Raw genomic sequence first — 27,671 nt, 5'->3', positions numbered from 1 at the left:
GGGGAGGGGTTGTAAAGCAGATCAATGCTGGGCACTTGCAGGATCAGAATCTGGCAGAATAAAACTTCATATTCACACTAGTTCTAGTGGAGGTGCTGGGACATGGACCAGGGGTCATACCTGAAGACCAGGAGAACACAAAGAATTGAAAAAATACATGTTCTGTTACTATTCTAATTATAATGGAGCAGATTGTTTTTTTTCTTACTGGAAAAACCTTTAATTCCAGACAACTGAGGCTTCTGAGCCAATTACTAGTTTTCAATAAAGTTATGGCCACAAGTTACAATGGTTGTCCTGGAATTAATGAATGACTGCACAGGTAGGATTGTTTTTTTCAATGCCGCAGAAAAGTGTGCCTGCCCTTCAACTACAAGGCAGCTGAAGACAGAATTGTACAAAGAACAGGCGGGCGTTTCACAGAAAAAGCAGCTTTATTTCAGTCCATGTTTTGTTGAGACATTTTGGGGATGAGGTCATTAGAAATAATGAGCTATTCCCGTGCCTTTAATAAGATGTCTGGTCAGCAGCCATGGTGTTCTACTAACACGCCGTGTTGAGAGGTCTGCTGTCAGCACATGTGATCCAGAAAACATCTGCGACCCTTTTGATCGCAGGTAAAAGCTACGGTGTGATGACTTGCATCCATTTAGAAAACTTTTCTTTCCTAGTAGGATCACCAATAATGGATCAGCTCTTGTCAGTGGCAGTGAAACAGTTAAAAGGCAAGACTGTAAAATATTTTATCTTCATGAAGCACCATTATGACGGTCAAGATATGGAGGATTCAAAGGAAACTGGCAACGCCATCAGAAGAACATTTAATGACTATATAGTCTACCTGCTGGATTTCTTGGTTTTTGGTGTCTGATAATTCAGTAAAGACTTTCTTGCTCCTCGTGTTCTGGTCATGGACATACAATGTTGACTGGTGTCTCTGATACGGACATACACTGCTGACTGGTGTCTTTGATACACAAGGAAACATGCCTGAAGAAGGCCACTGCAAACCACAGAACAGATATGTGCTACAATGGATATTTCCATCAAAGCCATTCTACCTGCAGACTTTACATACTGTTGACAAACAGCAATCACGTTTTTTTTTAAATTTTACATGACATGAATCCTTGCCTGAGCCTTCATCTTTTTATTATTTAAGGTGTCAGTTTTGAGTAATGGTTAAGGCTGGTGTGGGCCTGTTTGTTAAAGCACATCTTTTATAAGTGTTTTCGATGGCAGATCCACCTGCCTGTGGTATGTATGATTCATCCAAATACACACAAGGAGAAGAGGGCCTTTATTGAAGAATCTGCAGGAAAGCACACGAACATCGGCAGTCCCCTGTACTCAAACTGATTTGCACATGTAAGATATATCACTGCTGGTTGTTGTTTCGTAGTTGAAGATGAAAGGGCAATGTCGGACAGTCCAATATTGCCGGAGAAAATAAATATCAACTCAGTAGATCGAACGTCTGGAGACAGTGGATGGAGCAGCAGTATGCCACAAAACTGACAGATGTTTTCCTGCAAGAAAAAAGCAAAATGTGTGTCGGGGGTGGATGCAGAATCCCACTTTGATATTTCACCCAAGTGCTATTATTCATAGACATACTTTCTCCTTTTCTCAGAAAAAAAACATTATACAGCTACAAGCACCATCATATGATTTATTAAAATAAGTTCTTATAACTATACTACACTTGGTGCGTTTCAGATATTTTTTTAGGACACAATGTGTCCAAAAGGTACTTAAAAGGGGTTGTCTGACCTAAGAGGTGACAGCTACAGTGGTTGGAAGGTGTACCCGATTAAAAACAAACAAACTTTAATCTGTCTGCAGCAGAGTCACTGCCCTGTTTCCGGCCAGACTGGAAGTAGCTTGGTCCTGTGAGCGCTGCGGCCCACCACTGGCCTCCATGGTCACATATGCCATGTCTGGCATGCCACTAGCACCAGCATGTGCAGTTCCAGCACATGTGATGTCTGAGGCCAGTGACTGGCTGTCGATCTAGGAGGTCACTGGAAGTGGCTGGGAATGGGACAGCAGCACTGGGACTGAGAGAAGGCACACCTTCTGACCACTTGGGTTGTTGGCTCCTAGGCAGGACAACCCCTTTAAATGCTTCACTTGTTAAAGAACTTCTTTAACCTGGAGGTTTAATCTGAAAATGCTCTTAATAAATAACGGATTCACCAAAAAATATACTTTAGAGTCTGATCAGGTCCTGTCTCCTGCAGCTTCATCTTCTGGTCAGTTGGTTGTTGCACTGCAGTCTGGCAGTGTAGACAGGACCACCCAATGGACCATCTGATGTGTATCAGGGTGTCCTGACTCTCCCCTGACAGCAGATGTTGGGAGCAAAAGGATTGGGCATGTTGGATTTCAACATGCCTGATCCTTTCTTCTCACACGAGATATGTTAAGCTACACTTAGAGTCCATGCAGGTCACATTTTATTCTGACTCTACTGATTCTAATTCAACCAAAAACATTAGATAAAGAACCGCTTCTAATACTGCGCAAAACCTAGTTCTCATCGACACGAAAATCTTATGGACTGCCCCTGCGCCATCATGGTCTAACTGAACGCATTACTAATGTATGGATTACCCTCGATGTATTTCAGCCATAGGGGTCTCCCTCAGAGGGAAGAGCTTCGGGTATACGATTGTAAACATGGACTGGCTGCAGCGATGGCAGTGCCCAAGAGGACACTGCAGTTGCTCCAAGATTCTTCTGGGCAATGAGATGTGGGAAAGGCAGCTTATATCTAATGAAAGAGAATCACAATGGTCAGTTTATATTACTCTTAAAAGGAACACTCCAAGACTGCTTGCATTCCCCACTTAACAATTCTGGAGCATCCCTTCTTATAACCATGTTGTGCCAATACTCTATTATTCCTGCTAGATCTTTACGAATAAATGTACAACTGGTAATAAAAATAGAATGGGCACTCATATATCCAGTTCACAAGATAGGCAAAGCGACTCAAACAATATATTAATAATATGTCAATTTATTTGTTTATTTGAGACAGTATAAAAGCGAATGGGTAGCGATAATATTATAACCATACGCAATGGGTATTGAAACCTAAACCAAAGCTGTGTCCCCAATACAGAATATTTAAAACTCACATAAAATATATATTAAAAGGCAATTTATCCACTGTTATAGCTAATAGAAACTGGAAAACCGGTCCGGCATATATGAAAGAACTAATATAATTCTGTTATCTAGAACAGTGGTGCAGCAGATATATCTCCAGAATATATAATTGAATAAATAAATGAACAATAAAAAGTGTGAATATCAAAATTAGTAGTGATAGTGCATGGTATAAAACATTAACATATAGTGCATATAGTGAAATACCTGTAGGATAAATATATTAAATAAATAAATATATAAGTGTACAATTAATTAGTGAATATATATAATAAATCTCTGGAGAATCAACATTAATAATTAACTTGTTGCATCCCACTGATGGTTTTATTCCTAGAAAACAGTCTTTTACTGTTGGAGCATATAGCCTGGAAATCGGCTTGGTCCGCGCAATTTCCCAGGAGTATAGTAGATTTCAACAAAGTCAGCCGCAACAAATGTGGCAAGATAATTTGAGCAGTAATATAAATGTATCCACAGTGATGTGCCGATGATTGTGCAACAGCACCAGATTACTCACGTACAGTCCTGCTCTCACCGTGGCGTCCCACGTGGTAGAGATCCGGGGTGAACTTGTCTTTCAGTAGCGCAATCAAAATCTGCTAGATTTGTCTACTAGCAGTGGTATGTCCACCCGACTGTGGACGGAGGTGCTTCGTTGTAACACACTGCAGAGCTGCGTCAGGTTTCTCTGATTAGAATGGGTGTTCCACCTGTCTGGGTCAGTGCTGGTGGTGAGGATCTCACCCGTCAATCACTATAGTGTGTCCAGAAAAACCCGCAGTTCAGTTGCTCCTGGAAACCGCAATAGAGTTGTCCTTCAGAAAGCGCTTTCTCAGTCTAATAAATAATCGGAATTAAAGCTGGTATTTCATCAGGTCCAATTGCTCCTCACCAAAGGAGCAATTGGACCTGATGAAATACCAGCTTTAATTCCGATTATTTATTAGACTGAGAAAGCGCTTTCTGAAGGACAACTCTATTGCGGTTTCCAGGAGCAACTGAACTGCGGGTTTTTCTGGACACACTATAGTGATTGACGGGTGAGATCCTCACCACCAGCACTGACCCAGACAGGTGGAACACCCATTCTAATCAGAGAAACCTGACGCAGCTCTGCAGTGTGTTACAACGAAGCACCTCCGTCCACAGTCGGGTGGACATACCACTGCTAGTAGACAAATCTAGCAGATTTTGATTGCGCTACTGAAAGACAAGTTCACCCCGGATCTCTACCACGTGGGACGCCACGGTGAGAGCAGGACTGTACGTGAGTAATCTGGTGCTGTTGCACAATCATCGGCACATCACTGTGGATACATTTATATTACTGCTCAAATTATCTTGCCACATTTGTTGCGGCTGACTTTGTTGAAATCTACTATACTCCTGGGAAATTGCGCGGACCAAGCCGATTTCCAGGCTATATGCTCCAACAGTAAAAGACTGTTTCCTAGGAATAAAACCATCAGTGGGATGCAACAAGTTAATTATTAATGTTGATTCTCCAGAGATTTATTATATATATTCACTAATTAATTGTACACTTATATATTTATTTAATATATTTATCCTACAGGTATTTCACTATATGCACTATATGTTAATGTTTTATACCATGCACTATCACTACTAATTTTGATATTCACACTTTTTATTGTTCATTTATTTATTCAATTATATATTCTGGAGATATATCTGCTGCACCACTGTTCTAGATAACAGAATTATATTAGTTCTTTCATATATGCCGGACCGGTTTTCCAGTTTCTATTAGCTATAACAGTGGATAAATTGCCTTTTAATATATATTTTATGTGAGTTTTAAATATTCTGTATTGGGGACACAGCTTTGGTTTAGGTTTCAATACCCATTGCGTATGGTTATAATATTATCGCTACCCATTCGCTTTTATACTGTCTCAAATAAACTAATAAATTGACATATTATTAATATATTGTTTGAGTCGCTTTGCCTATCTTGTGAACTGGATATATGAGTGCCCATTCTATTTTTATTACTATTGTTCTTTGGTGATTGGGTACAACACCTGTTTGGTGCACCTGGCCATCTTAAATCGGAGGTGAGCCGTCCTTAACCCTTTGTTCTACTAATGTACAACTGGATGTCAGTTAGGGAGGTGTCCCTACACATTGTGATACTGTGAGAACCAACTGGGCAACGTCAGGCTGTGCAGTGACACCCCCCAATTGGTAACACTCTGTTGGCAATTTATTCATAAATTTCTAGTAGGAAAAGCAACATCATTCTAAGAAAAGATGCTCCAGAATTTTTATTTCACGGTAAATGCAAGTAACTACCTGTGACCTGATCCTACAAAAAATAAGAAGTATTTGCTAACTTGAAAGAAGTCTGGACGTCATGTCATTGCACAGCTCCAGGCACATGGTCAATGGTTTAATGCAGGGATGCTTAACCTGCGGCTCTCCAGCTGTTGTAAAACTACAACTCCCACCATGCCCTGCTGTAGGCTCATAGCTGTAAGCTGTTCGGGCATGCTGGGAGTTGTAGTTTTGCAACAGCTGGAGGGCCGCAGGTTGAGCATGCCTGGTTTAATGTGACAGACAGCCTGTGTGTTAGAAGAGGAACTGTCAGCTCTCCTGACATTTTAAGTAAATACTTGTATTCCCCACAAAACATCAATTGTGGATCAGCTTTTTTCTAGAAATCCTGTTCTTTTCCTAAAATTCCTCAGTTATTGCTCTTAAAAGTTATGCATTATTTGACAACTGGGCATAATCAGCATTCACCTTGTCAAATGGACGTGTCCATACACTGTCTAGCACTGGCAGTTCTGACTGAACAATGTCAAACTGTAGGGACACTCCCAGTTAGTAAAGCTCAGTTGTCAATGTATTCATACATTTCTGGGAGGAGTAAGGCTACTTTCACACTACCGTTCAGAGCGGGTCCGTCTGATGTTTGCCCAGACGGATCCGCTCATATAATGCAGACTTGGGATCCGTTCAGAACGGATCCGTCTGCATGATATTGTAGAAAAATTTCTAAGTGTGAAAGTAGCTTCAGACGGATCCGTCCAGACTTTACATTGAAAGTCAATGGGGGACGGATCCGTTTGAAAATTGAGCCATACTGTGTCAACTTCAAACGGATCCGTCCCCATTGACTTACATTGTAAGTCTGGACGGATCCGCTTGCCTCCGCACGGCCAGGCGGACACCCGAACGCTGCAAGCAGCGTTCGGGGGTCCGCTTGCTGAGCGGAGCGGAGGCTGAACGCTGCCAGACTGTTGCATTCTGAGCGGATCCGCATCCACTCAGAATGCATTAGGGCAGTACGGATGCGTTCGGGGCCGCTTGTGAGCCCCTTCAAACGGAGCTCACAAGCAGAGCCCCGAACGCTAGTGTGAAAGTAGCCTAACAGAGGAATGGAGTTATAAGGAATGAAGCTACAGAACTGTATGGGAAATACAATTATTTACTAAAACAGACCGGTCCACTTTTTCAGCACATCTTTGTAGTTGCGAATACTGGGGATACACGGCAAAAGGACTGATTTGGAGACAATGAAGGAAATATTGTGTGTGGCATTTTTCACTGTACACACGTGCACCCACTCACTTAGCTGTGACTTGCATATCTCTGTATGCTCTACGGCACAGCAGGCATTATAGCAAAGCTGAATAATGGATAGAAGGCATACTGGTGACACTTTTGTGGCAGCCTAATACATGCCTAAAAATGTGCCAAATAAACACAGAGGACGCACATACAGTGATATGTAACTCCTCTGTGTGGGGTTTTTGTGTGAGCAGTCTTTTGTATTGCTGACATTGTGCATTAGATTATTGATGAGCGAACCTGGTTCATCCTGCTGTGGACGAACCCGATTTGTTCATCTGCATCAATCATATTCATTATCATCCCTATCTGCCCATGTGCATTAAAATTTATTGTGTCAGGTGAGGCCATTTCAAGATGGCTGCCGTTAACGCGAGACTTCACTAGTCTCGTGCATGCGCCGTTACAATAAGTAGTGATGCATAAATGTATTAATAATGAATCCAAACCCTAATCTGTGGCGCGCGCCGCAATCATTACAGATTTGTTATGGAATACATTTATGCATGTGCCACTACTTACAGTAATGGCGCATGCACGAGACTAATAAAGTCTCGCTTTAACGGCAGCCTTCTTGAAAGAGCCTCATTGGAGGAAATACATTTTAATGCATATACAGAGATAGGGATAATAATGAATAAGAGTACAGCAGGAGGAACCAGATTTGTAGGTCTAATAAGTGGACGCACTTACAACTGCTCTTCTACTCTATTAGGGAATCCATAACCTTATTTATACAGATCTGTAGTAATAAGTTTTCATTAAAGGGGTTCTCTGGTCTTTTAATATTGATGCCCTATCCTCAGGATAGGTCATCGGCAGCGGTCCGACACTGAGAACCCAGGCCAATCAGCTGTATGAAGGGAAGGCGCGCAGTGTGCATAAGACGTTTCCCTTATAGCTTACTGCCCACATGTCATAGTTTTATTCCGCCCGCGTCACGGCATGTTCACCCGCTGGAACAGCCTGCCGGAGAAGGCTTCTGCTAATGTAAAAGTAGCCTTAATTTTATTTGTCTAAATGTGTTGTAGGCAGCCATTTTGCAGGCTGTAATGATATCTGAGAAATGGTTTCCCTGCTTTGCTAGTAACCATATGCAAAAAGGTCAGCGTCACCTGGTAAAAACGAGCAGAACGCAGAATGGAGAGCACGCAGCGACAGTTCTTGCAGAGACAACACTGAGTCAGTGGACAGACCAATGGACTTCACCTCGGCCGGAAGGAGGACACTCAGGGGCCCAGAGGTGAAAGAAAGCAGCTTTGTTTCAGCTATGGGAGAAGACGAGCCGCAGCTGTGAGGATGGAAGGAAGGAAACTGTTAACATCACAAGGTGTATTTCTTTCCTGGAATTCTCTAACAAAGACAGCTACGCGTCTAGAACAGCTAACCCTAGAAAAAACAAAATTAAACTAAACTCTTAGCAGGCAGCCATTTTCAATCACTTAAGAGTGGAAAATAGTGATCACAGCCTGGCCTGCCTCCAGACGGACTTGGTGCCGAGCGTTAAACAAGACAAGATACATCACATAATTATTCTACACTCCCGACTCTGCTTTATCAGTCTACTTCTTCTAGTGTACTTTTTATTCCTTCCAAGTATATTTGAGTTATGTGCCCCTAGGGGACGTCAGAGGTGTGGGCAACATTTGATCCAGATTTATCCGATGAGGACCTTTGAACTCTGTTGAAAGCAAACAAAATGAAGCCATTTTATATGCCTGGAGAGTAGAAAGAAGGATGCCAGATCAGACCTACCTCAAACAATGACTATAGCAATCTGCATTAAAATGCATAATAAAATCACCTATAAATAAAAGTCCTAGATTAAAATGTGTTTCTTCTTTATATCTGTTTCTATGGAAGCTGAGTGAGAATCAATACAGGCACCCTGAAGCATTAACTTGAAGCTCCTGGGGTCAAATGCTACTTTTGTGCCATTTCTTCGGAGGCATTATGGTCCGAGTCCCTTCAGGAATCAGGGCCTGGTTGCGACTGCTAACCTCTGCCCCTACCGAGCCCTGCAAGCACCATTAGAGATTCCACAGGGATTGTCACCCAGCTTTACCAGACTCCTGAACGGCGACTTAGGCTACTTTCACACTAGGACTGCAGCTATCGACTATTTTTGTAATTGAGTATCTAACAATTAATCGAGTACTCTAATAAAAAAATAAAAAAAACTTTTCTTTTTACAAAAAACTAATTTTCTTTATAAAACGTCAGGCTCCCCCCTAGTGCCATCAGCTGCCCACCCATGCCATCAGGTTTCCCCATGACATTAGCTTGCCCTCCCAGTGCCACCAGGTGTCCCCCAGTGCCACAAGCTTGCCCAAAGTGCCACCAGCTTGGTCCCCAGTGCCACCATCTGCCCCACCTAGCCATGTCCCTATCGCCAGTGAAATAAAATACTTACCTCTCCTGTAGGGGCGCCGCTCCACAGCTCCATCATCTTCCTGACATCACACAGTCGGGTCATAGTGCGCACTTATGTGCACTATGACCTGGCGATGTGTCAGGATACAGTACAGCGCGGTACGGGCCGGCGGGTGACCATATAGCGGTGAGTAATAGCAAGCGCTTCACTCCCACTCTGTGGTCACATGACAAACTAATCCTCTATGCAAATAATTGGCATCGAGGATTTTTTTGTGTCGAATCGTTTCAGCCCCATTTCACACTAGCGGTAATATTTTCTGGTATTGAGATCAGCCATAGGGTCTCAATACCGGAAAAAAACGCTTCTGTTTTGTCCACATTCATTGTCAATGGAGACAAAACGTAACTGAACAGAACGGAATGCTCCAAAATACCAGAGAGAAAACTGCAGCATGCTGTCGCTTGCTTTTTGTCATGGAATGCGGAGCAAGACTGATCCGTCATGACCCACAATGCAAGTCAACAGGGACGGATCTGTTTTCTCTGACAATAGAAAACTGATCCGTCCCCCATTGACTTTCAATGGAGTTCATGACGGATCCGTCTTGGCTATGTTACAGATGATACAACTGGATCCGTTCATAACGGATGCAGATGTTGTATAATCAGTAACGGAAGCTTTTTGCTGATCCCTGCCGGATCCAGCAAGGACGCTAGTGTGAAAATAGCCTTAGCTTAGTTAATAAAGTGATACAGCCCCCTCATATGGCTGCAAAAGGAGTAGTCATTGCTGTTCAGAGCACTGAGAAAAGTAGTTAAATATCCCTTCAAAAACCGTAATGGCAGCCATAGCATGCATGAAACCTCTTTCCCTGTATCATATTTAAAGTGGTTCTCCAGGCTTCTAAAATTGATGACCTATCCTCAGGATATGAGAGATCTAGCCGAGCACAGCGTCCCTATAGATTTACCATTTATCACCTATCCCGTATGATAACTTCTTCAGGCTATGATACCCCTTTAAATCAGCAAGATTATGCTTTAGAAATAGGGATGGACTTACCCACTGCAGCCAATCACCTTGTTGTAGAGATAGGAGGGAAGACCCTTCAGCTGATTGTTGTTGTCCACAAAAACATACTGAAGCTCCCGAGATCTTCCCAAGTCTGTCAAATATGACAAAAAAAATAAATCTATTCACTCACAAATGAAATTGCAATAAAACAAATTACTCTACACAATTTTTTTTTTCTTGCAAACTCCAATGCATGAAAAATGGAAGACCAAATCTCATCTAAAAGGGGTACTTCAGGATTTTAATATTGATGGCCTATCTGCAGGGTCTGACACCTTTGTTGATAAGCTACACAGCTCCATCCACGGTGTAGTGGATTGAGATGGCTAATACAGTGCTGCTCCCATTCGCTTCAATGGATTCAGCGTTGCAGGATTCTCTACTTCAATGGGAAATAGTGACCATAAAGTAATAACCTTCCAATTATCAGTCAAAAGAGCGTTACTACAGGGAGGAACAAAAATACCAAACTTCCAAAAAGCTAAATTTAGCCAACTAAGAGAGGCCATAGGCCTAACTAACTGGGACAAAGTCCTCAAAAATAAAAATACAGCCACAAAATAGGATATCTTTAAAAGCATCCTAAAATCTCATTGTGAGAGGTACATACCATATGGGAATAAAAGATTAAGGAACAAAAAGAAACCAATGTGGATAAATAGAACTGTAAAGAAAGCAATAAATGACAAAAAGAAAGCATATAAATCACTAAAACAGGAGGGTAGCACGGAAGCACTGAAAAACTATAAAGGAAAAAAATAGAACATTTAAAAAACTAATAAAAGCGGCCAAACTAGAGACCGAGAGATTAATTGCCAAAGAGTAAAACTAATCCTAAAATGTTCAGTTATATAAATGTTAAAAAAGTATAAATCTGAAGGTGTTGGCCCTTTAAAGAGTAATGAGGGGGGAGTCGCAGAGAGCGACGAGGAGAAAGCAAAGCTGTTAAATATTTTTTTTTCTCCAATATATTCACTGAGGAAAATAAACGGTCAGATGAAATGCAGAATGTAAAAATAAATTCCCCATTAAAAAAAGTGTCCTGTCTGACCCAGGAAGAAGTACATCAGCAACTTAAAAAGATTAAAATAGACAAATCGCCAGGACCGGATGGCATAAACCCCCGTATCCTAAGGGAATTAAGTAATGTCATAGCCAGACCCTTATTTATGATATTTGCGGACTCCATATTGACAGGGAGCGTCCCACAGGATTGGCGCATGGCAAATGTGGTGCCAATATTCAAAAAGGGTCCAAAAACAGAGCCTGGAAACTATAGGCCGGTAAGTTTAACATCTGTTGTGGGTAAACGGTTTGAAGGTTTTCTGAGAGATGCTATATTAGAGCATCTCAATGGAAATAAGCAAATAACGCCATATCAGCATGGCTTCGTGAGGGATCGGTCATGCCAAACTAATTTAATCAGTTTCTATGGGGAGGTAAGTTCTAGACTTGACAGCGGCGAATCAATGGATGTCGTATATCTGGACTTCTCCAAAGCATTTGACACTACCACATAAAAAGGTTAGTGTATAAAATGAGAATGCTCGGACTGGGAGAAAACATCTGTATGTGGGTAAGTAACTGGCTCAATGATAGAAAACAGAGGGTGGTTATTAACGGTACACATTCAGATTGGGTCACTGTCACTAGTGGGGTACCTCAGGGGTCAGTATTGGGCCCTATTCTCTTCAATATATTTATTAATGATCTTGTAGAAGGCTTGCATAGTAAAGTATCTATTTTCGCAGATGACACTAAACTGTGTAAAGTAATTAACACTGATGAGGACAGTATACTACTACAGAGGGATCTGGATAGATTGGAGGCTTGGGCAGATACGTGGCAGATGAGGTTTAACACTGATAAATGTAAAGTTATGCACATGGGAAGGAATAATGCAAGTCACCCGTACATACTAAATGGTAAAACACTCGGTAACACTGACATGGAAAAGGATCTAGGAATTTTAATAAACAGCAAACTAAGCTGCAAAAACCAGTGTCAGGCAGCTGCTGCCAAGGCCAACAAGATAATGGGTGAATCAGAAGGGCATAGATGCCCGTGATGAGAACATAGTCCTACCACTTTACAAATCACTAGTCAGACCACACATGGAGTACTGTGTACAGTTCTGGGCTCCTGTAAACAAGGCAGACATAGCAGAGCTAGAGAGGGTCCAGAGGAGGGCAACTAAAGTAATAACTGGAATGGGGCAACTACAGTACCCTGAAAGATTATCAAAATTAGGGTTATTCACTTTAGAAAAAAAGACGACTGAGGGGAGATCTAATTAATATGGATAAATATATCAGGGGTCAGTACAGAGATCTCTCCCATCATCTATTTATCCCCAGGACTGTGACAAGGGGACATCCTCTGCGTCTGGAGGAAAGAAGGTTTGTACACAAACATAGAAAAGGATTCTTTACGGTAAGAGCAGTGAGACTATGGAACTCTCTGCCTGAGGAGGTGGTGATGGTGAGTACAATAAAAGGAATTCAAGAGGGGCCTGGAAGTATTTCTGGAGTGTAATATTACAGGCTATAGCTACTAGAGAAGGGTCGTTGATCCAGGGAGTTAGTCAGATTGGAGTCGGGAAGGAATTTTTTTATTCCCATAAAGTGGGGAAAATTGGCTTCTACCTCACAGTTTTTTTTTGTCTTCCTCTGGATCAACTTGTAGGATAACAGGCCGAATTGGATGGACAAATGTCTTTTTTTCGGCCTTATGTACTATGTTACTATGTTAATGGAGTCAATGGAGATCTGGCGGTGATCTGGCAGATTTCCAGCATAAATGCCATGTTTCGGCTGGACAAAAACTGTTGCATGCAATGGTTTTCAGTCCAGCCGACATTAGCGCTGGATCTCCTAAATGGAGAAGTGAACGCAGCCTTACTTGTGTAAAATGTTTGCGCCTTTGTGCATTTTTACATCACTCACTCCAGTTTTGACATATGGTTGGGAGAGTGTCATGTAGACAAATGTGTACAAGGCACTTACTAATGTATTGTGACTGTCCATATTGCCTCCTTTGCTGGCTGGATTCATTTTTCCATCACATTATACACTGCTTGTATTCAGGGGTTACGACCACCCTGCAATCCAGCAGCGCTTCAAGTACTTTTTCCTATAGTATGCACGGCCAGCACTGCTGGATTACAAGGGTGGTCGTAACCTCTGGATATGAACAGTGTATAATGTGATAGAAAAGTGAATCCTGCCCGCAAAGGAGGCAATATGGACAGTCACAATACATTAGTAAGTGCCTGGTAGTAACTTTCTCTACAGGATAAATGCCATTTGCTGAAGTGAGACGACCCCTTTAAGGATAAGACAAATGTATAAAACATGAGACCTCTGATAAATGTGACAAAGTACACCAACTCAGACTCAAGCAAAACGGACTTCAAATATTCCTCATTATTAATTCCTTACAAACTGTTCTCCTTTAATATAGTGGGGCATTAATAGAGGTTGTGACCTGCCCTAATAATTAAAGGTTGAAGACAGGTGAATTTTTAACGTTCCTGGTTTACATGTCTGCCTGTTGCTGTTCCATGAGTTCACTGAATCTTAGCCAAGCAGAAACATTACTGTCATTCTACTGCATACCTTGCCCTGCAGGACATGGGCTCGGGGCATCTCCCACCTTCAGGCTGGAGGGCAAAGGGTTCCTCCGCATGCTGCCTGAAGGCACAGTACAGACCCTGTCACCTGGTGTCCTGTCAGGGATGACATAACGCAGTGTTAACCAGCCCATCCTGTACGGAGAAAGCCTCGCTTGCTCTCGCAGTATGCTGTCACTTGGCTGGCCCCTTGGCCGCGGCCCAACACATTACTTTTTATCACCGCAGCTCAGATGTTGGCAGCTGCAGCACTATTGTCTGGACAGTAATGCTTGCGATTTACATTGAGCTATGGACCGGACGAGTGGTGATAGCCAAACTCACACAAAGTCCAAATATGGGAACTTCTGCTAACCGTGCAGAAGGGACCAAAGCAAATGATGTTTGTACAGAGGCAGCACCTTGCCAAGAGCACACTGATGTGGTAGAATAGACATCTCAGGGAGGAGAAGGTAGCGATAAATGACTCATTCATTAACTCCTGCATTTCTGGGGCTGGGGATGTCACCGGAGTAAAGCTGCAAGCTGAATTAACCCTATCAAGACCCACTTACAATTAGGGGGCCACATATCCCAATATTCTTTTTTTTATCAGAATATAATCCATTTTTAATTACCATACTATTTCTTCCTTTGGTTCTAGTCTCGCAGATTATGCATAATCCTAGAAACCTTAGCATAAGGCATTTTGCACGCGAGTCCACAGTACAGACCTACAGTATGGTACGGAGATATTCTCACTCAAAACCAATGCTACCTCCATAATACAGCATCTAAGGGAACATGCCACACATTTTTGTTGTCAGATTAATACAGGGTCCATAAAAAAAAAACCTTCTTATTGCTCTGTTACATGGAGAGACTGAACAGTGTAAGGCTACCTTCACACTCGCGTTTGGTGCGGATCCGTCTTGTATCTGCACAGATGGATCCGCACCAATAATGCAAATGCTTGTATCCGTTCATAACGGATCAGTTTGCATTATTCATAAAAAAAAAAAAAGTCTAAGTCAAAACGGACTTACGTTGAAAGTCAATGGGGAATGGATCAGTTTTCAATTGCACCATATTGTGTCAGTGAAAAACGGATCCTTCCCCATTGACTTACACTGCAAGTCAGGATGCATCCGTTTGGCTCGGCATCGTCAGACGATCACCAAAATGCTGCAAGCTACATTTTAGTGACAGTCTAAAAAAACGCAACGGAGACCAAACACCGCCAAATTGATGCATTCTGAACGGATCCTTATCCATTCAGAATGCATTGGGGCTGAACTGATCCGTTTTGGGCCGCTTGAGAGAGCGCTGAAACGGATCTCACAAGCGGACCCAGAAACGCCAGTGTAAAAGTAGCCTAACCCCATAGATTCAGAAGCTGTATGGAGCCATAACCTAGAGGAACAACCATGTACCGTGGATAACAATCCAGACAGCACAGGATAAGGGGATTTACTAGCAGCATACAAGATGGCACCTCGTCCACATAAAGGTGGATTTACATGCACAGAGGAGCAGACGATTATCAGGAAGGAAGCCCCGACAACTGGCTGCTCATCAGTGGAGGTGAAGAGCAGCATTTACATACAGCGATCACCTCCACAGTAGGAGGACGAGCGATGGCTACTGCGATCACTCGTCCTCATACAGCTGCATTGTTTCTGGGCAGAAGATTGCTGTTTAGACCATAAGATCGCTGCCCAGAAACTATACTTTAGGTGCCTGCAATAATGACTTTTTGGGTGATCTTCGGCATCTTTAGACCGGCAGATTGTCGGGAACAAGTGTTCACCCTCAATCTGCACATGTAAATCTACCATAATTCTAATAAGATAGAGATGGCCATTATTTTTACATTAGGTTGGTCTGGTCCGAATACTGACTACCTCGGCCAGGAGGCGATATGCGAATGTCCTTGACACTCAGTGTATGAATGGCATAGTTCATGAGTACATAAACACCATCATTAATGGCAGTTTATAGACGTCTAAAGGAAGAGGTGTCTCATAATGTCGACATTTACAAGCATAAAATTGGCAGACGAGTTTAAAAGGACAGTAGATTGTACAGGCAGAGCTTAGGGCGTCTTTTACTATTCCTGTTCATACACATTTGCATGATGCAACTGACCAAATCAAGGACATTCATATTCCAATTATTTCCACCCAAAACTTCACTTTTTCTCTCCAAGCATATGCAATGGTACGCCTATAAATTTGTACTGAAAAGCATAACAGGCTACTCAGTGGACAGATTGGGAGCACTTCCCTATTAATATACACTGGGGGTTTATAGCCCAAGTAGGATTAAACAGTTTTTATTATGAAATGAAAAGCGAAAAACCAGTATGGTTGGGCTTCATGTTGTCAAGGTTTCAAAAATGTGCAACTCAACACAATACCCTGAGTAACTCTAATATACACGCTAAGACCCTTTAAAGAGGTACTCCGGTTTTTATGATTATTTCCTTAGACAATCAGATGTCGAACAATTTTATAATTTACATTAAAAATTTTTGCTCACAGACCTTTATTATATCCGCACATTTGCCTCTCCCTAAAGGAAATGTAAAATTTATTTATATATATTATATATATATATATATATATATATATATATATATATATATATATATATATATATATATATACACACACATACACATACACTGCTCAAAGAAATAAAGGGAACACTTAAACAACACAATGTAACTCCAAGTCAATCACACTTCTGTGAAATCAAACTGTCCACTTAGGAAGCAACACTGAGTGACAATCAATTTCACATGCTGTTGTGCAAATGGGATAGACAACAGGTGGAAATTATAGGCAATTAGCAAGACACCCCCAATAAAGGAGTGGTTCTGCAGGTGGTCACCACAGACCACTTCTCAGTTCCTATGCTTCCTGGCTGATGTTTTGGTCACTTTTGAATGCTGGAGGTGCTTTCACTCTAGTGGTGAGACGGAGTCAACAACCCACACAAGTGGCTCAGGTAGTGCAGCTTATCCAGGATGGCACATCAATGCGAGCTGTGGCAAGGTTTGCAGTGTCTGTCAGCGTAGTGTCCAGAGCATGGAGGCGCTTCCAGGAGACAGGCCAGTACATCAGGAGACGTGGAGGAGGCCGTAGGAGGGCAACAACCCAGCAGCAGGACCGCTACCTCCGCCTTTGTGCAAGGAGGAACACTACCAGAGTCCTGCAAAATGACCTCCAGCATGCCACAAATGTGCATGTGTCTGCTCAAACGGTCAAAAACAGACTCCATGAGGGTGATATGAGGGCCCGACGTCCACAGGTGGGGGTTGTGCTTACAGCCCAACACCGTGCAGGACGTTTGGCATTTGCCAGAGAACACCAAGATTGGCAAATTCGCCACTGGCGCCCTGTGCTCTTCACAGATGAAAGCAGGTTCACACTGAGCACATGTGACAGACGTGACAGAGTCTGGAGACGCCGTGGAGAACGTTCTGCTGCCTGCAACATCCTCCAGCATGACCGGTTTGGCATTGGGTCAGTAATGGTGTGGGGGGGCATTTCTTTGGAGGGCCGCACAGCCCTCCATGTGCTCGCCAGAGGTAGCCTGACTGCCATTAGGTACCGAGATGAGATCCTCAGACCCCTTGTGAGACCATATGCTGGTGCGGTTGGCCTTGGGTTCCTCCTAATGCAAGACAATGCTAGACCTCATGTGGCTGGAGTGTGTCAGCAGTTCCTGCAAGACGAAGGCATTGATGCTATGGACTGGCCCGCCCGTTCCCCAGACCTGAATCCAATTGAGCACATCTGGGACATCATGTCTCGCTCTATCCACCAACGTCACGTTGCACCACAGACTGTCCAGGAGTTGGCAGATGCTTTAGTACAGGTCTGGGAGGAGATCCCTCAGGAGACCGTCCGCCACCTCATCAGGAGCATGCACAGGCGTTGTAGGGAGGTCATACAGGCACGTGGAGGCCACACACACTACTGAGGCTCATTTTGACTTGTTTTAAAAGGACATTACATCAAAGTAGGATCAGCCTGTAGTGTGTTTTTCCACTTTAATTTTGAGTGTGACTCCAAATCCAGACCTCCATGGGTTGAAAAATTAGATTTTCATTTTTTAATTTTTGTGTGATTTTGTTGTCAGCACATTCAACTATGTAAAGAACAAAGTATTTCAGAAGAATATTTAATTAATTCAGATCTAGGATGTGTTATTTTTGTGTTCCCTTTATTTTTTTGAGCAGTGTGTATATATATATATATATATATATATATATATATATATATATATATATATATATATATATAAATAATACAGTCCATTTCCTGTAAAATGCATCCGTAGGAGAGCTAGAGGCCCAACCATAGTGTCAGTCACGTGAGCTGTCATGTGACCCTCAAAAGTATCACGTGACCTGGCTTTCCGTTAACTGCCCAGATATCTAGACGGTGACTAGTAGTGTACTGAGGAGCAGAACATATACACTGTACACTCACCTAAAGAATTATTAGGAACACCTGTTCTATTTCTCATTAATGCAATTATCTAGTCAACCAATCACATGGCAGTTGCTTCAATGCATTTAGGGGGGGTGGTCCTGGTCAAGACAATCTCCTGAACTCCAAACTGAATGTCAGAATGGGAAAGAAAGGTGATTTAAGCAATTTTGAGCGTGGCATGGTTGTTGGTGCCAGACGGGCCGGTCTGAGTATTTCACAATCTGCTCAGTTACTGAGATTTTCACGCACAACCATTTCTAGGGTTTACAAAGAATGGTGTGAAAAGGGAAAAACATCCAGTATGCGGCAGTCCTGTGGGCGAAAATGCCTTGTGGATGCTAGAGGTCAGAGGAGAATGGGCCGACTGATTCAAGCTGATAGAAGAGCAACGTTGACTGAAATAACCACTCGTTACAACCGAGGTATGCAGCAAAGCATTTGTGAAGCCACAACACGCACAACCTTGAGGCAGATGGGCTACAACAGCAGAAGACCCCACCGGGTACCGCTCATCTCCACTACAAATAGGAAAAAGAGGCTACAATTTGCATGAGCTCACCAAAATTGGACTGTTGAAGACTGGAAAAATGTTGCCTGGTCTGATGAGTCTCGATTTCTGTTGAGATATTCAAATGGTAGAGTCCGAATTTGGCGTAAACAGAATGAGAACATGTATCCATCCTCTGATGGCTACTTCCAGCAGGATAATGCACCATGTCACAAAGCTCGAATCATTTCAAATTGGTTTCTTGAACATGACAATGAGTTCACTGTACTAAAATGGCCCCCACAGTCACCAGATCTCAACCCAATAGAGCATTTTTGGGATGTGGTGGAACGGGAGCTTCGTGCCCTGGATGTGCATCCCTCAAATCTCCATCAACTGCAAGATGCTATCCTATCAATATGGGCCAACATTTCTAAAGAATGCTATCAGCACCTTGTTGAATCAATGCCACGTAGAATTAAGGCAGTTCTGAAGGCAAAAGGGGTCCAACACTGTATTAGTATGGTGTTCCTAATAATTCTTTAGGTGAGTGTATATAGTACTAATAACTGCAGCAGCGCCTCGTGTCTGTCACTGTAGAAGCAGATCTCTGTGCGCATATTTTTTTTTTTACATTAAGCTTTATTAACATCACTTAGAGACAGGCAGCCATTTTACCAATCCCTACAGACACCACTACTCCAATTTACTTATCACATGTTTGTGTCCTGCATGCGGACCCAGCACATGAATGCCGTCACTGGATGAAATCTCTGCATTTCTGCACTGCTGATCTCATCAATATCTAATAGTCAACCTGTCTGCACAGATAAAACACGTATAATACTGTAGTTCAGTATAGGGTTTTTGGCAAAATCTCTTTCGGTTTAGTTTATCAGTCACTTCTAGAACTCATCTTATATGGTTATTTCAGAGAAGACAGGATGCTTAGCAAAAATTCTCATCGACTTAGTATTCTTGTAAGTCTGTCTGTATTTATTAAAATCTAAAAACAGTCTGTGTGCTACGCCATAATTGAGTTCTGAAGAAGACTATGGCCCTCATTCATCATACCTTCACTCCAGAATTCTGGCGTCAAAAAGTCTCAAAAATAAGGCTTTGATGACTTTGCGCTCGCTTGGGCAAAATTTAGCGACTTCTTGCATTTTTACACCACTGACTCCAGTTTTGTTCTGTGGTTAGCTATGTTAATGAGTTTCACTCCAGATTTATCATTCAGACTTTTTTTTTTTTTAAAACATCAGAAAAACAAAAAGGTGAAAACAAATTTATCAAGTAACATGAGACATCTGATAAATGTGGCATAAAAGTACTCCAACGCAGACTCAAGCAAAACGGACTTCACATTTTGCCCTCATGATAAGTCTCCCCCTATGGCTTTTGTCTTTCTCCGCTGTACTCACCCAAAGGCAGAGATACCAGGCAATTCCCAGCCATGGAGAGATCGTTCAGACTAGCTAATTGGCAGAGGTGGCGTGGAATACTGCACAGGAAGTTCCGATCCACCATCAGGTAACGCAATGACTGGCAAAGGTGCAGCTTTTCTGGTAGACTGGCCAAGTGATTGATGGAAAGGTCTAAAGTCTGCAGTTCTTTCAGGTTTCCAATTTCTACAAACATGAGCACAACGAGTACATGTCACATTACACAACTAAGAAGCCTGCAGATGAACAGACATCACTGATGTAAACAGATTCTCCAGCTTGCAATGGACCTGCCTTCAAATGCCATTTGGTCTGTCTGCCCTCCTTCGCCTGCATGTATGTCCAGATCTACTACACAGCATCATCAACTGTAGTGGAGGGAGCTCATTCCTACAGCGCCGATACCAGTGATGAGCTCTGTTCACTACACAGTTGACAGAGCTATGTAGTTCTGGCACCGATGCTACATCTGAACAGCTGGTGATGGTCCATTCTGAGGAAGGGCCATCACTTAGTAAAATCTGGATAACTTCTTTTAGGCTCATGCACACGACCATTGTTGTTTTGAGATCTGCAAAACACGGATACCAGTCATGTGCACTCTGTATTTTGCAGAAAGGAACAGCTGGCCTCTAATAGAAAAGTCCTATACTTTCTTTTTGGGGAACAGCCATGCAGACATACTAAAACGGAATGCACATGGAGTAATTTCTGTTTAGCGGAAACATAACCGACCCCATTATAATCTATGGGGTCTTAAGAGCTCCGTTTGACTCAGTTATGTGCCTTTTCCGTCCTTTGTTCTCCTGCTCCTAGACGGAGCAGGAGAACGGAAAGCCAGAACGGTGATGTGAACGTAGCCCAAGGGTTTATTTCTGAAAAGTGTAACAGATCTGCAAAAAAAAAAAAAAAAAAACACCCTAAAGGGGTTGCCCCATGATTAAATATTATTGATATTCATGTTATATACTTGTTACGCTGCCCCTTGATGTTCTTTTGATTCCCTTTTTGAATGCCCACTTAGTGTGCCTAGTTCTGGTGGTCACACATTCCCAGTTGCTCAGTCCTACTGTTGGATCCTCTTGTACATGGGTGCTGGAGTGATTCCTGGGCAGTATAAACCCTGAGCAAAATTCGGGGTAACTTACTGAAACTGAGGCAGCTAAATTCACTATTGGACAGCTCTAGGGCAGGCTGAGGAGGGAGCTGTTCAATACACAGTGTACACCGGGGCGCCAATCAAGATACCAATCATTGGGGGGGGGTGGACAGGCAGAGCTGAGGGCAAAACACATGGGTGAATTCAAGTAGGCATCACTATGGGTATCGGTCACCAATGTATGATGTGCTCAAACAGATTCCCTTTAAATAAATGGATTTAATGAGGTAGAGGTTCATATCAATACTTTAAAATGTAATATGTTAATTCCTGGTAAATAGCTTCATTTTACAATATGCTGCTACTGTTCAGTCATTTTACACAAAATGTATCTGTTATGTGGTTACAAACCAAAATGTTCAGAAAATACCATGTAAATTTTAGTACAAAGACATTACGTCATCACTCTTATTCCCTCCTGCCACAATGAACAACATATCAGGGTTAAAAGAACTTCCAGGAAATCAGACTGTACCTGGACAGTTGCAGTATTAATCACACAGCATTTCCTTTCACTAGCATTCTCCATTACAAGACAAGGTTCAGGCGGCAAGATCCGAGTGGTCCCAGACACCTGCTGAGGTTGGCACAGATGTTCATGTAGGTCACAACTTACCTGGAGGAAGGTATTGCAGGCGGTTGTTCGTTAGCCGTAAATGACGCAGAGATTTAAGTCGTCCAATGTCAGGGCAAAGGATTTCAAGTGCATTATCACTGAGGTCCAAGGACTGTAGTTTCACCAGGGAACCAATAGCTGCAGCAAACACAGATCAGTCACATGTCCTATAGTTATACCTATACTTTGTTACAGAATAGATACTTAAAGGGGATGTGTCACAAAACATTCTACATTTTTCAAACCAGCATCTGGATCTGAATACTTTTGTAATTGCATGTAATTGAAAATGTTGTATAGCCGCTGAGTTATTCAATAAAATGTATTTGTACAGCGCCACCTGCAGTTTGTTCTTTTCCTTATTTTTTTTGTCCGTCTCACTGAGCTGGTTGAACGTGCTTAGTTTAAGGGCTCATTCAGACGACTGTATGAACGAGTCCGCATCCATTCTGTAATTTTGCCGAACAAGTGCAGACCCATTTATTTCAATGGGGCCGCAAAAGATGCGAACAGCATCTGTCCGTGTCCGCCAGTCCGTATCCGTAGTTCTGTTCCGCCCCGCAAGAAAGGCAGAGCAAGTCCTATTCTTGTCCGAAATCATGGACAAGAATAGTCATTTCTATCATAGTGCTGGCCATGTGCGGTCCACAAAAAGCGGAACGCACACGGCCGGTATCCATGTTTTACAGATCTGCAATACACTATGGCCGTCTGAATGAGCCCTAAATCTTCAACTGCCACCAGCCATATGTTCTGTTAGAAGAACAGGGGTGTAATAAGAAAGACTTTTAACAGCAAACCTTTTACAGTGGTTTTCCAGTCCACATAGATGGCTTATCCTCAGGATTGGTCATCAATATCTCATCTGTGGGGGTGCAACACCCTGCACCTCTGCCGAACAGCTGTCTTGTAGCAGCTCCAGCGATGGAAGCCAGCACTGGTACTACAGCTCCGTCCGCTGTGTGTAGTGGATGGAGGTGGTTATCACAGCGCTGCACTCAGCAGCTCCGTCCACTACAAACAATGGACGGACCTGTGTAGTTCAGACGATGGAGCTACAGCGGAAGAACTGATCTACAGAAGTATAGGGTGCTGGACCCCAGCCAGTCAGATACTGATGGCCTATTCTAAAGGAATCATGCTCACAGCCGGGATCCGCAATTTGTGGACCGCAAAACACTTACGACTGTGTGCATGCAGCCTTATCCAGGAGAAGACGACTCATTTATAGGCGATCATAGTTGTAAGTATGTCATCCAAGCATTAGGCCAAATAGACACTTACCTTCTGGGACAAACACAATGTTGTTGGAGTGGAGACACCTTAAGAAACAAGAAAAATAATAAAATAAAAAATACAGAACAGCTGTTATCCTGAAGGACTTGGGCTAGGACACACATTTCCAGACATGTTAATACACTAGAATCATCAAGGGCAAAGAAGAGATACTGTTCCTGTATACTACTGAGATGCAGGCAAGCGGAATTAAATGCTGTCCCCTCGCTTAACTCATTTGTGCTCATTTCTCATTACTTTTTGAAATCTAAAGTAACAAAAAGCTCCTCGTCGACTGAGGTCACTAACCTGTACTACAGTATAAACTGCATATATCTTGGTCAGAAAAGGTTTACAACCAGCATTCAGGCTTCTGGTGATGGCTCAGTCGGGTCTCTCCTCTGACATCTCTATATGGTCATGTCTATAACATGACTGGTCATTCTCCAGCCAGGCACTGGGCTCTGATGTGGTCTGAAAAGTTTAGTGGTAGATCTTTCTAAGGTCCCATGCACACGACCATAGGCGGCTCGTATTGCGGCCCGTAGTGTGCACACCGTATCACGGATGCGGACCCATTCACTTTACTTCAATAGTTCGGCAATCCTGGAGATACAGTGCAGGACAGAGGCATGGATCGGAAGCCCTACGGAGTGCTTCTGTGGGTTTTCTTTCCGTGCCTCCGCACCGCAAAAAAGTAGTGCATGCACTACTTTTTTGCGGTGTGGACAGTCTGATGTGGATCGCAAATCCCATTCAAGTGAATGGGTCCCTGCCCGCAGACAGGAGCCACACCATTGGTGCCCATGTGTTGTGGACTGTGGCACAGGCATGACCGGGACAAGGTTGTGTGTATGAGGCCTAAGGTGTATACTGGTCAGTGGATTCAGTCACAGAAAAAAAAATATATATCATAGAAGACTGATGGTGGAAAAACACCTGATCCAACTAGTCTGCCCTACTAATTCCCTTTAAGTGGTACTCTGGTAATAAAAATACACTATTCATCCACTGGATAGGTGGTAACTGCTAAATAAGAGGAGGTCTGACTGCTGGGACACCCATTGATCACTAGAATGGTAGTCCAGTTTGAATGAAGCGGCAGTATAGGATGGGCCGTACCTTATAAGAATCTATGGGACTGATGAAGATAGCCAAGCACTGCACTCGGCTCTGTCCATCAGTCGTGCAGACTTTGAACGGGGCAGCAGCCGTCCGGCTTGACCGCTGCTCCATTTAAATGGGGGATGATGCATGTGCATACATATCTGTATGAATTTCCCCCAGCAGAGGCTGCAGGAAACCAAATGCTCACGAGTTCAATCCATGGTCTGTGAAGGGAAGCAGGGAATTTGAGCTCGGTATTACACAATCCAGATCTGACAGCATTATTAATGGAAGCACACTGCTGCGGGGACTGTGGGTGGAATCTACATGCAAGCTTGTGCCTCAAGTCTTCCTGAAAATTTATTTTAAAGAAAATTAGGGAAGCACAGTTTATGATCTAGCAGGTGGCGGACAAGCCCTTGGAAGCAAATATTTCCAATCGATATGTATAATCTACAATACAGGGGACCATCGCTCATGCTGTATTCACAGAGCCAAATCAATCTGCACAGAGCTCGTCGACTATAAATGGTCCTGGTTTAGTCAGAAGGGTTTAAACTTCAGATCAGCCATTACGTGGACGGAGCTAGAAAGTGACATGGCACAGCCAGATAACGTAGAGAGCGAATTCACAGCAGCATTTGCACTCATGCCAGAGGCATGTCATGGTTACTTTTCTGCTCTGCTTAATGCTGGAGAGGGTGTTCAGACCCTGTCCTCTTATGTCTGTCTGCGTTCAGAGACTGTGCCCAACAAGATACCCAGGGAGCCTCTCACCCTGCTGAAGGGCACATTGAAAACCTAGTGTCTGGGATCTGGCTGGCTTCCTGCTGGCGACAGTGCCATGTTCAGATACTCGATCTTGCCTGCCCTTCACTTGTCTTCAGATGGGACAAAGCTGACAGCTGTTTGTCCCACCAGTCTGAAGGGCAATCTACCATCCTCAATCCTCCTGGTCTAGTGCAGATTGTGATTTTAACTCTTCGCAAGTCACAATGCCAGTGCACCGGCGTTACATTGTCTAGACAGTCCAGATTTGATTCCCAGCAAGTTTTTCATTAGCTGCAGTCCACGCTTTAGTTAGAACCTTGAAATCTTACCAGATCCACAGCTCATTAATAATAAGATTTATGTGTCAGGGTAAATATCCGATCTAAAGGGTCCAAGGTTATAGCTATGACTGACAAACAGTGTAGTAAAGGGGGTTTTATATGCAAGACACAGAGTCCTTTATGCTTATGACAGGTGAGTCAGGTACAATTTTGGGCTGTGTAAAATACTACAAGTGCAAATATTAAAAGTGATGTTAAACTTTGCCAAGACAAACTGCCCCTTAAAGGTGAACGTTTCACCTATATAATATAAAGTACTAGACCACTAATTTTTTTTGCACTCCATACAAAGTAAGGCACAAGAAATATTGCAATTTTTAGCAACCCAAAGGAAATTGGGAATTTCAGACTGAATTACTGATTTTCCATTACACAGGAGATCTGCAAATGCCCCTACCCTCTGGCAGCCAATATTATAGCGGTGGGCTATGCCTGCCACAGTTCTGCTTCCTGGCATGGCCGCTGCTCTGCTTAGGCTACTTTTTACATCTGCGTTTTCAATTCCGCTATTAAGATCAGTCATAGGATCTCAATAGCGGAAGAAAACACTTCCGTTTTGTTCCCATTCATTGTCAATGGGAACAAAACTGAACGAAACGGAATGCACCAAAATGCATTCCGTTCCATTTGGTTGCATGCCCATCATGGACAGAAAAACGCTGCAAGCAGCGTTTTTCTGTCCCTGATACGGTGCGGAGCAAGAAGGATCCGTCCTGACACACAAATGGAGACAGATTCGTTTTCTCTGACACAATAGAAAACAATTTTAATGGTGTTCAAGACGGATCAGTCATGGCTATAGAAGACATAAAAACAACTAAATACTATCACAGATCAATAACCAGACCAACAAATAATGGGAAATAGCCAGCTCCCATACATCATAGCATGTAACTGCAGACCGCACACCGTCCTGTCATTCCTACAACTACTGCTCTCAGCATGTAAGTACTACAGCCAGAAGGCCAATCAGTCAGCGGTCACGTGACTCGGCAGCTCTACGAGCAAGAGCTTTGCTTTCCTAATTATTATTGTCATTTGCGATAGGACCTAAACACTGCCAATCAAAAAAACAACCAATTATAAGCAGCTAAACAAAAGGCCGAGCTAGTACCGGCAACCAACAGTTAACAGGTAGTCCGTCCCGATTGACTTACATTGTGTGTCAGGACGGATCTGTTTCCTCTGACACTAGAAAACGGATCTGTTCCCCATTGACTTTCAATGGTGTTCATGACGGATCCATCATGGCTATAGAAGACATAATACAACCGGATCCGTTCATGACGGATGCCTGCGGTTAGAATATTGTAACAGAAACCTTTTTGGAGATCCATGACGGATCCGCAAAAAACGCTAATGTGAAAGTAGCCTTACCCGTTTCCTTGCGGACATGACCCGCCAGTGTGTCTCCCCTCATTCTTGGCAGGCCCGGCTGCCAGAAGCACTCCACTTCTCCCAGCAGGCTGTGGTCTGCTCCTGCTTTGCCCATAGGGCATGCATGTGCTCCCTCAGGCTCTTAAAGGGCCAGCACACACCCCCTAATCTACACCAGCCAAAGGCTGTCCACCTTAGAGTACTTGAGGCACTTTACCTTGTGGGAGGGTGCCTGAGTAATAGGTTCTAGTTTACTAATGTGCTGTTTCTATGTTTGTCTGCCTGTATTCCAACTTCTGCCTGTTTCCCGAATATGAACCTTCACTGTCTAACCTGATCTATGCCTGATCTCTTTTCTGACCCTGAGCTGCCTACACCGACCTTGAACTGTGTCAGATGGCATGTACTCTGCCTGCCCTGACCTCAGCCTCTTCCTGACTAAGGTTGTGCCTGATCTCTTGGTGCTTCGGACCGGTGTCTCTTGAACCCCGTCGCCTGAACAGGGACTACTAGTGGCCTGGTGGTTCCCTGCAGTGGAGTTCAAATCCCTGTTTAAGGGTTGAAAGGTGAAGACTGGGGGGGCCACTTAGAGGAGTAGCCCCAAGCCAAATCTATTCAGTGACACAGTAGATCCACATCTGCTTCATAACGTCATATTTGCAGAACAGCATAGATTAAGGCTGTTATGTCCAGGGCCTGGTCTCATTCATGGCCCAAGAAGAGTCCAAAAAAAAATAAAAAAAAATA

General features: G+C 43.1%; 1 protein-coding gene across 1 annotated transcript in view; it reads right to left on the bottom strand.

Moving 5' to 3' along the window:
- Positions 1-415: 415 nt before the first annotated feature.
- Positions 416-27,671, bottom strand: part of LRRC28 (leucine rich repeat containing 28) — a 95,820-nt gene continuing 68,564 nt past the window's right edge. The window contains exons 4-10 of the mRNA XM_040414223.1: positions 23,338-23,375; positions 22,054-22,191; positions 20,258-20,464; positions 10,220-10,322; positions 7,896-8,071; positions 2,617-2,776; positions 416-1,529 (exon numbers count right to left, since the gene is read on the bottom strand). Coding sequence (XP_040270157.1) covers positions 1,457-1,529; positions 2,617-2,776; positions 7,896-8,071; positions 10,220-10,322; positions 20,258-20,464; positions 22,054-22,191; positions 23,338-23,375 — 895 coding nt within the window. The 3' untranslated portion in view covers positions 416-1,456. The remainder of the gene's footprint in view (positions 1,530-2,616; positions 2,777-7,895; positions 8,072-10,219; positions 10,323-20,257; positions 20,465-22,053; positions 22,192-23,337; positions 23,376-27,671) is intronic.

The sequence above is a fragment of the Bufo bufo genome, chromosome 1, assembly GCF_905171765.1.
Source record: "Bufo bufo chromosome 1, aBufBuf1.1, whole genome shotgun sequence".
NCBI lineage: Eukaryota > Metazoa > Chordata > Amphibia > Anura > Bufonidae > Bufo > Bufo bufo.
The sequence above is the reverse complement of the archived record's forward strand: the minus strand, read 5'-3'. Positions and strand labels throughout refer to the sequence as shown.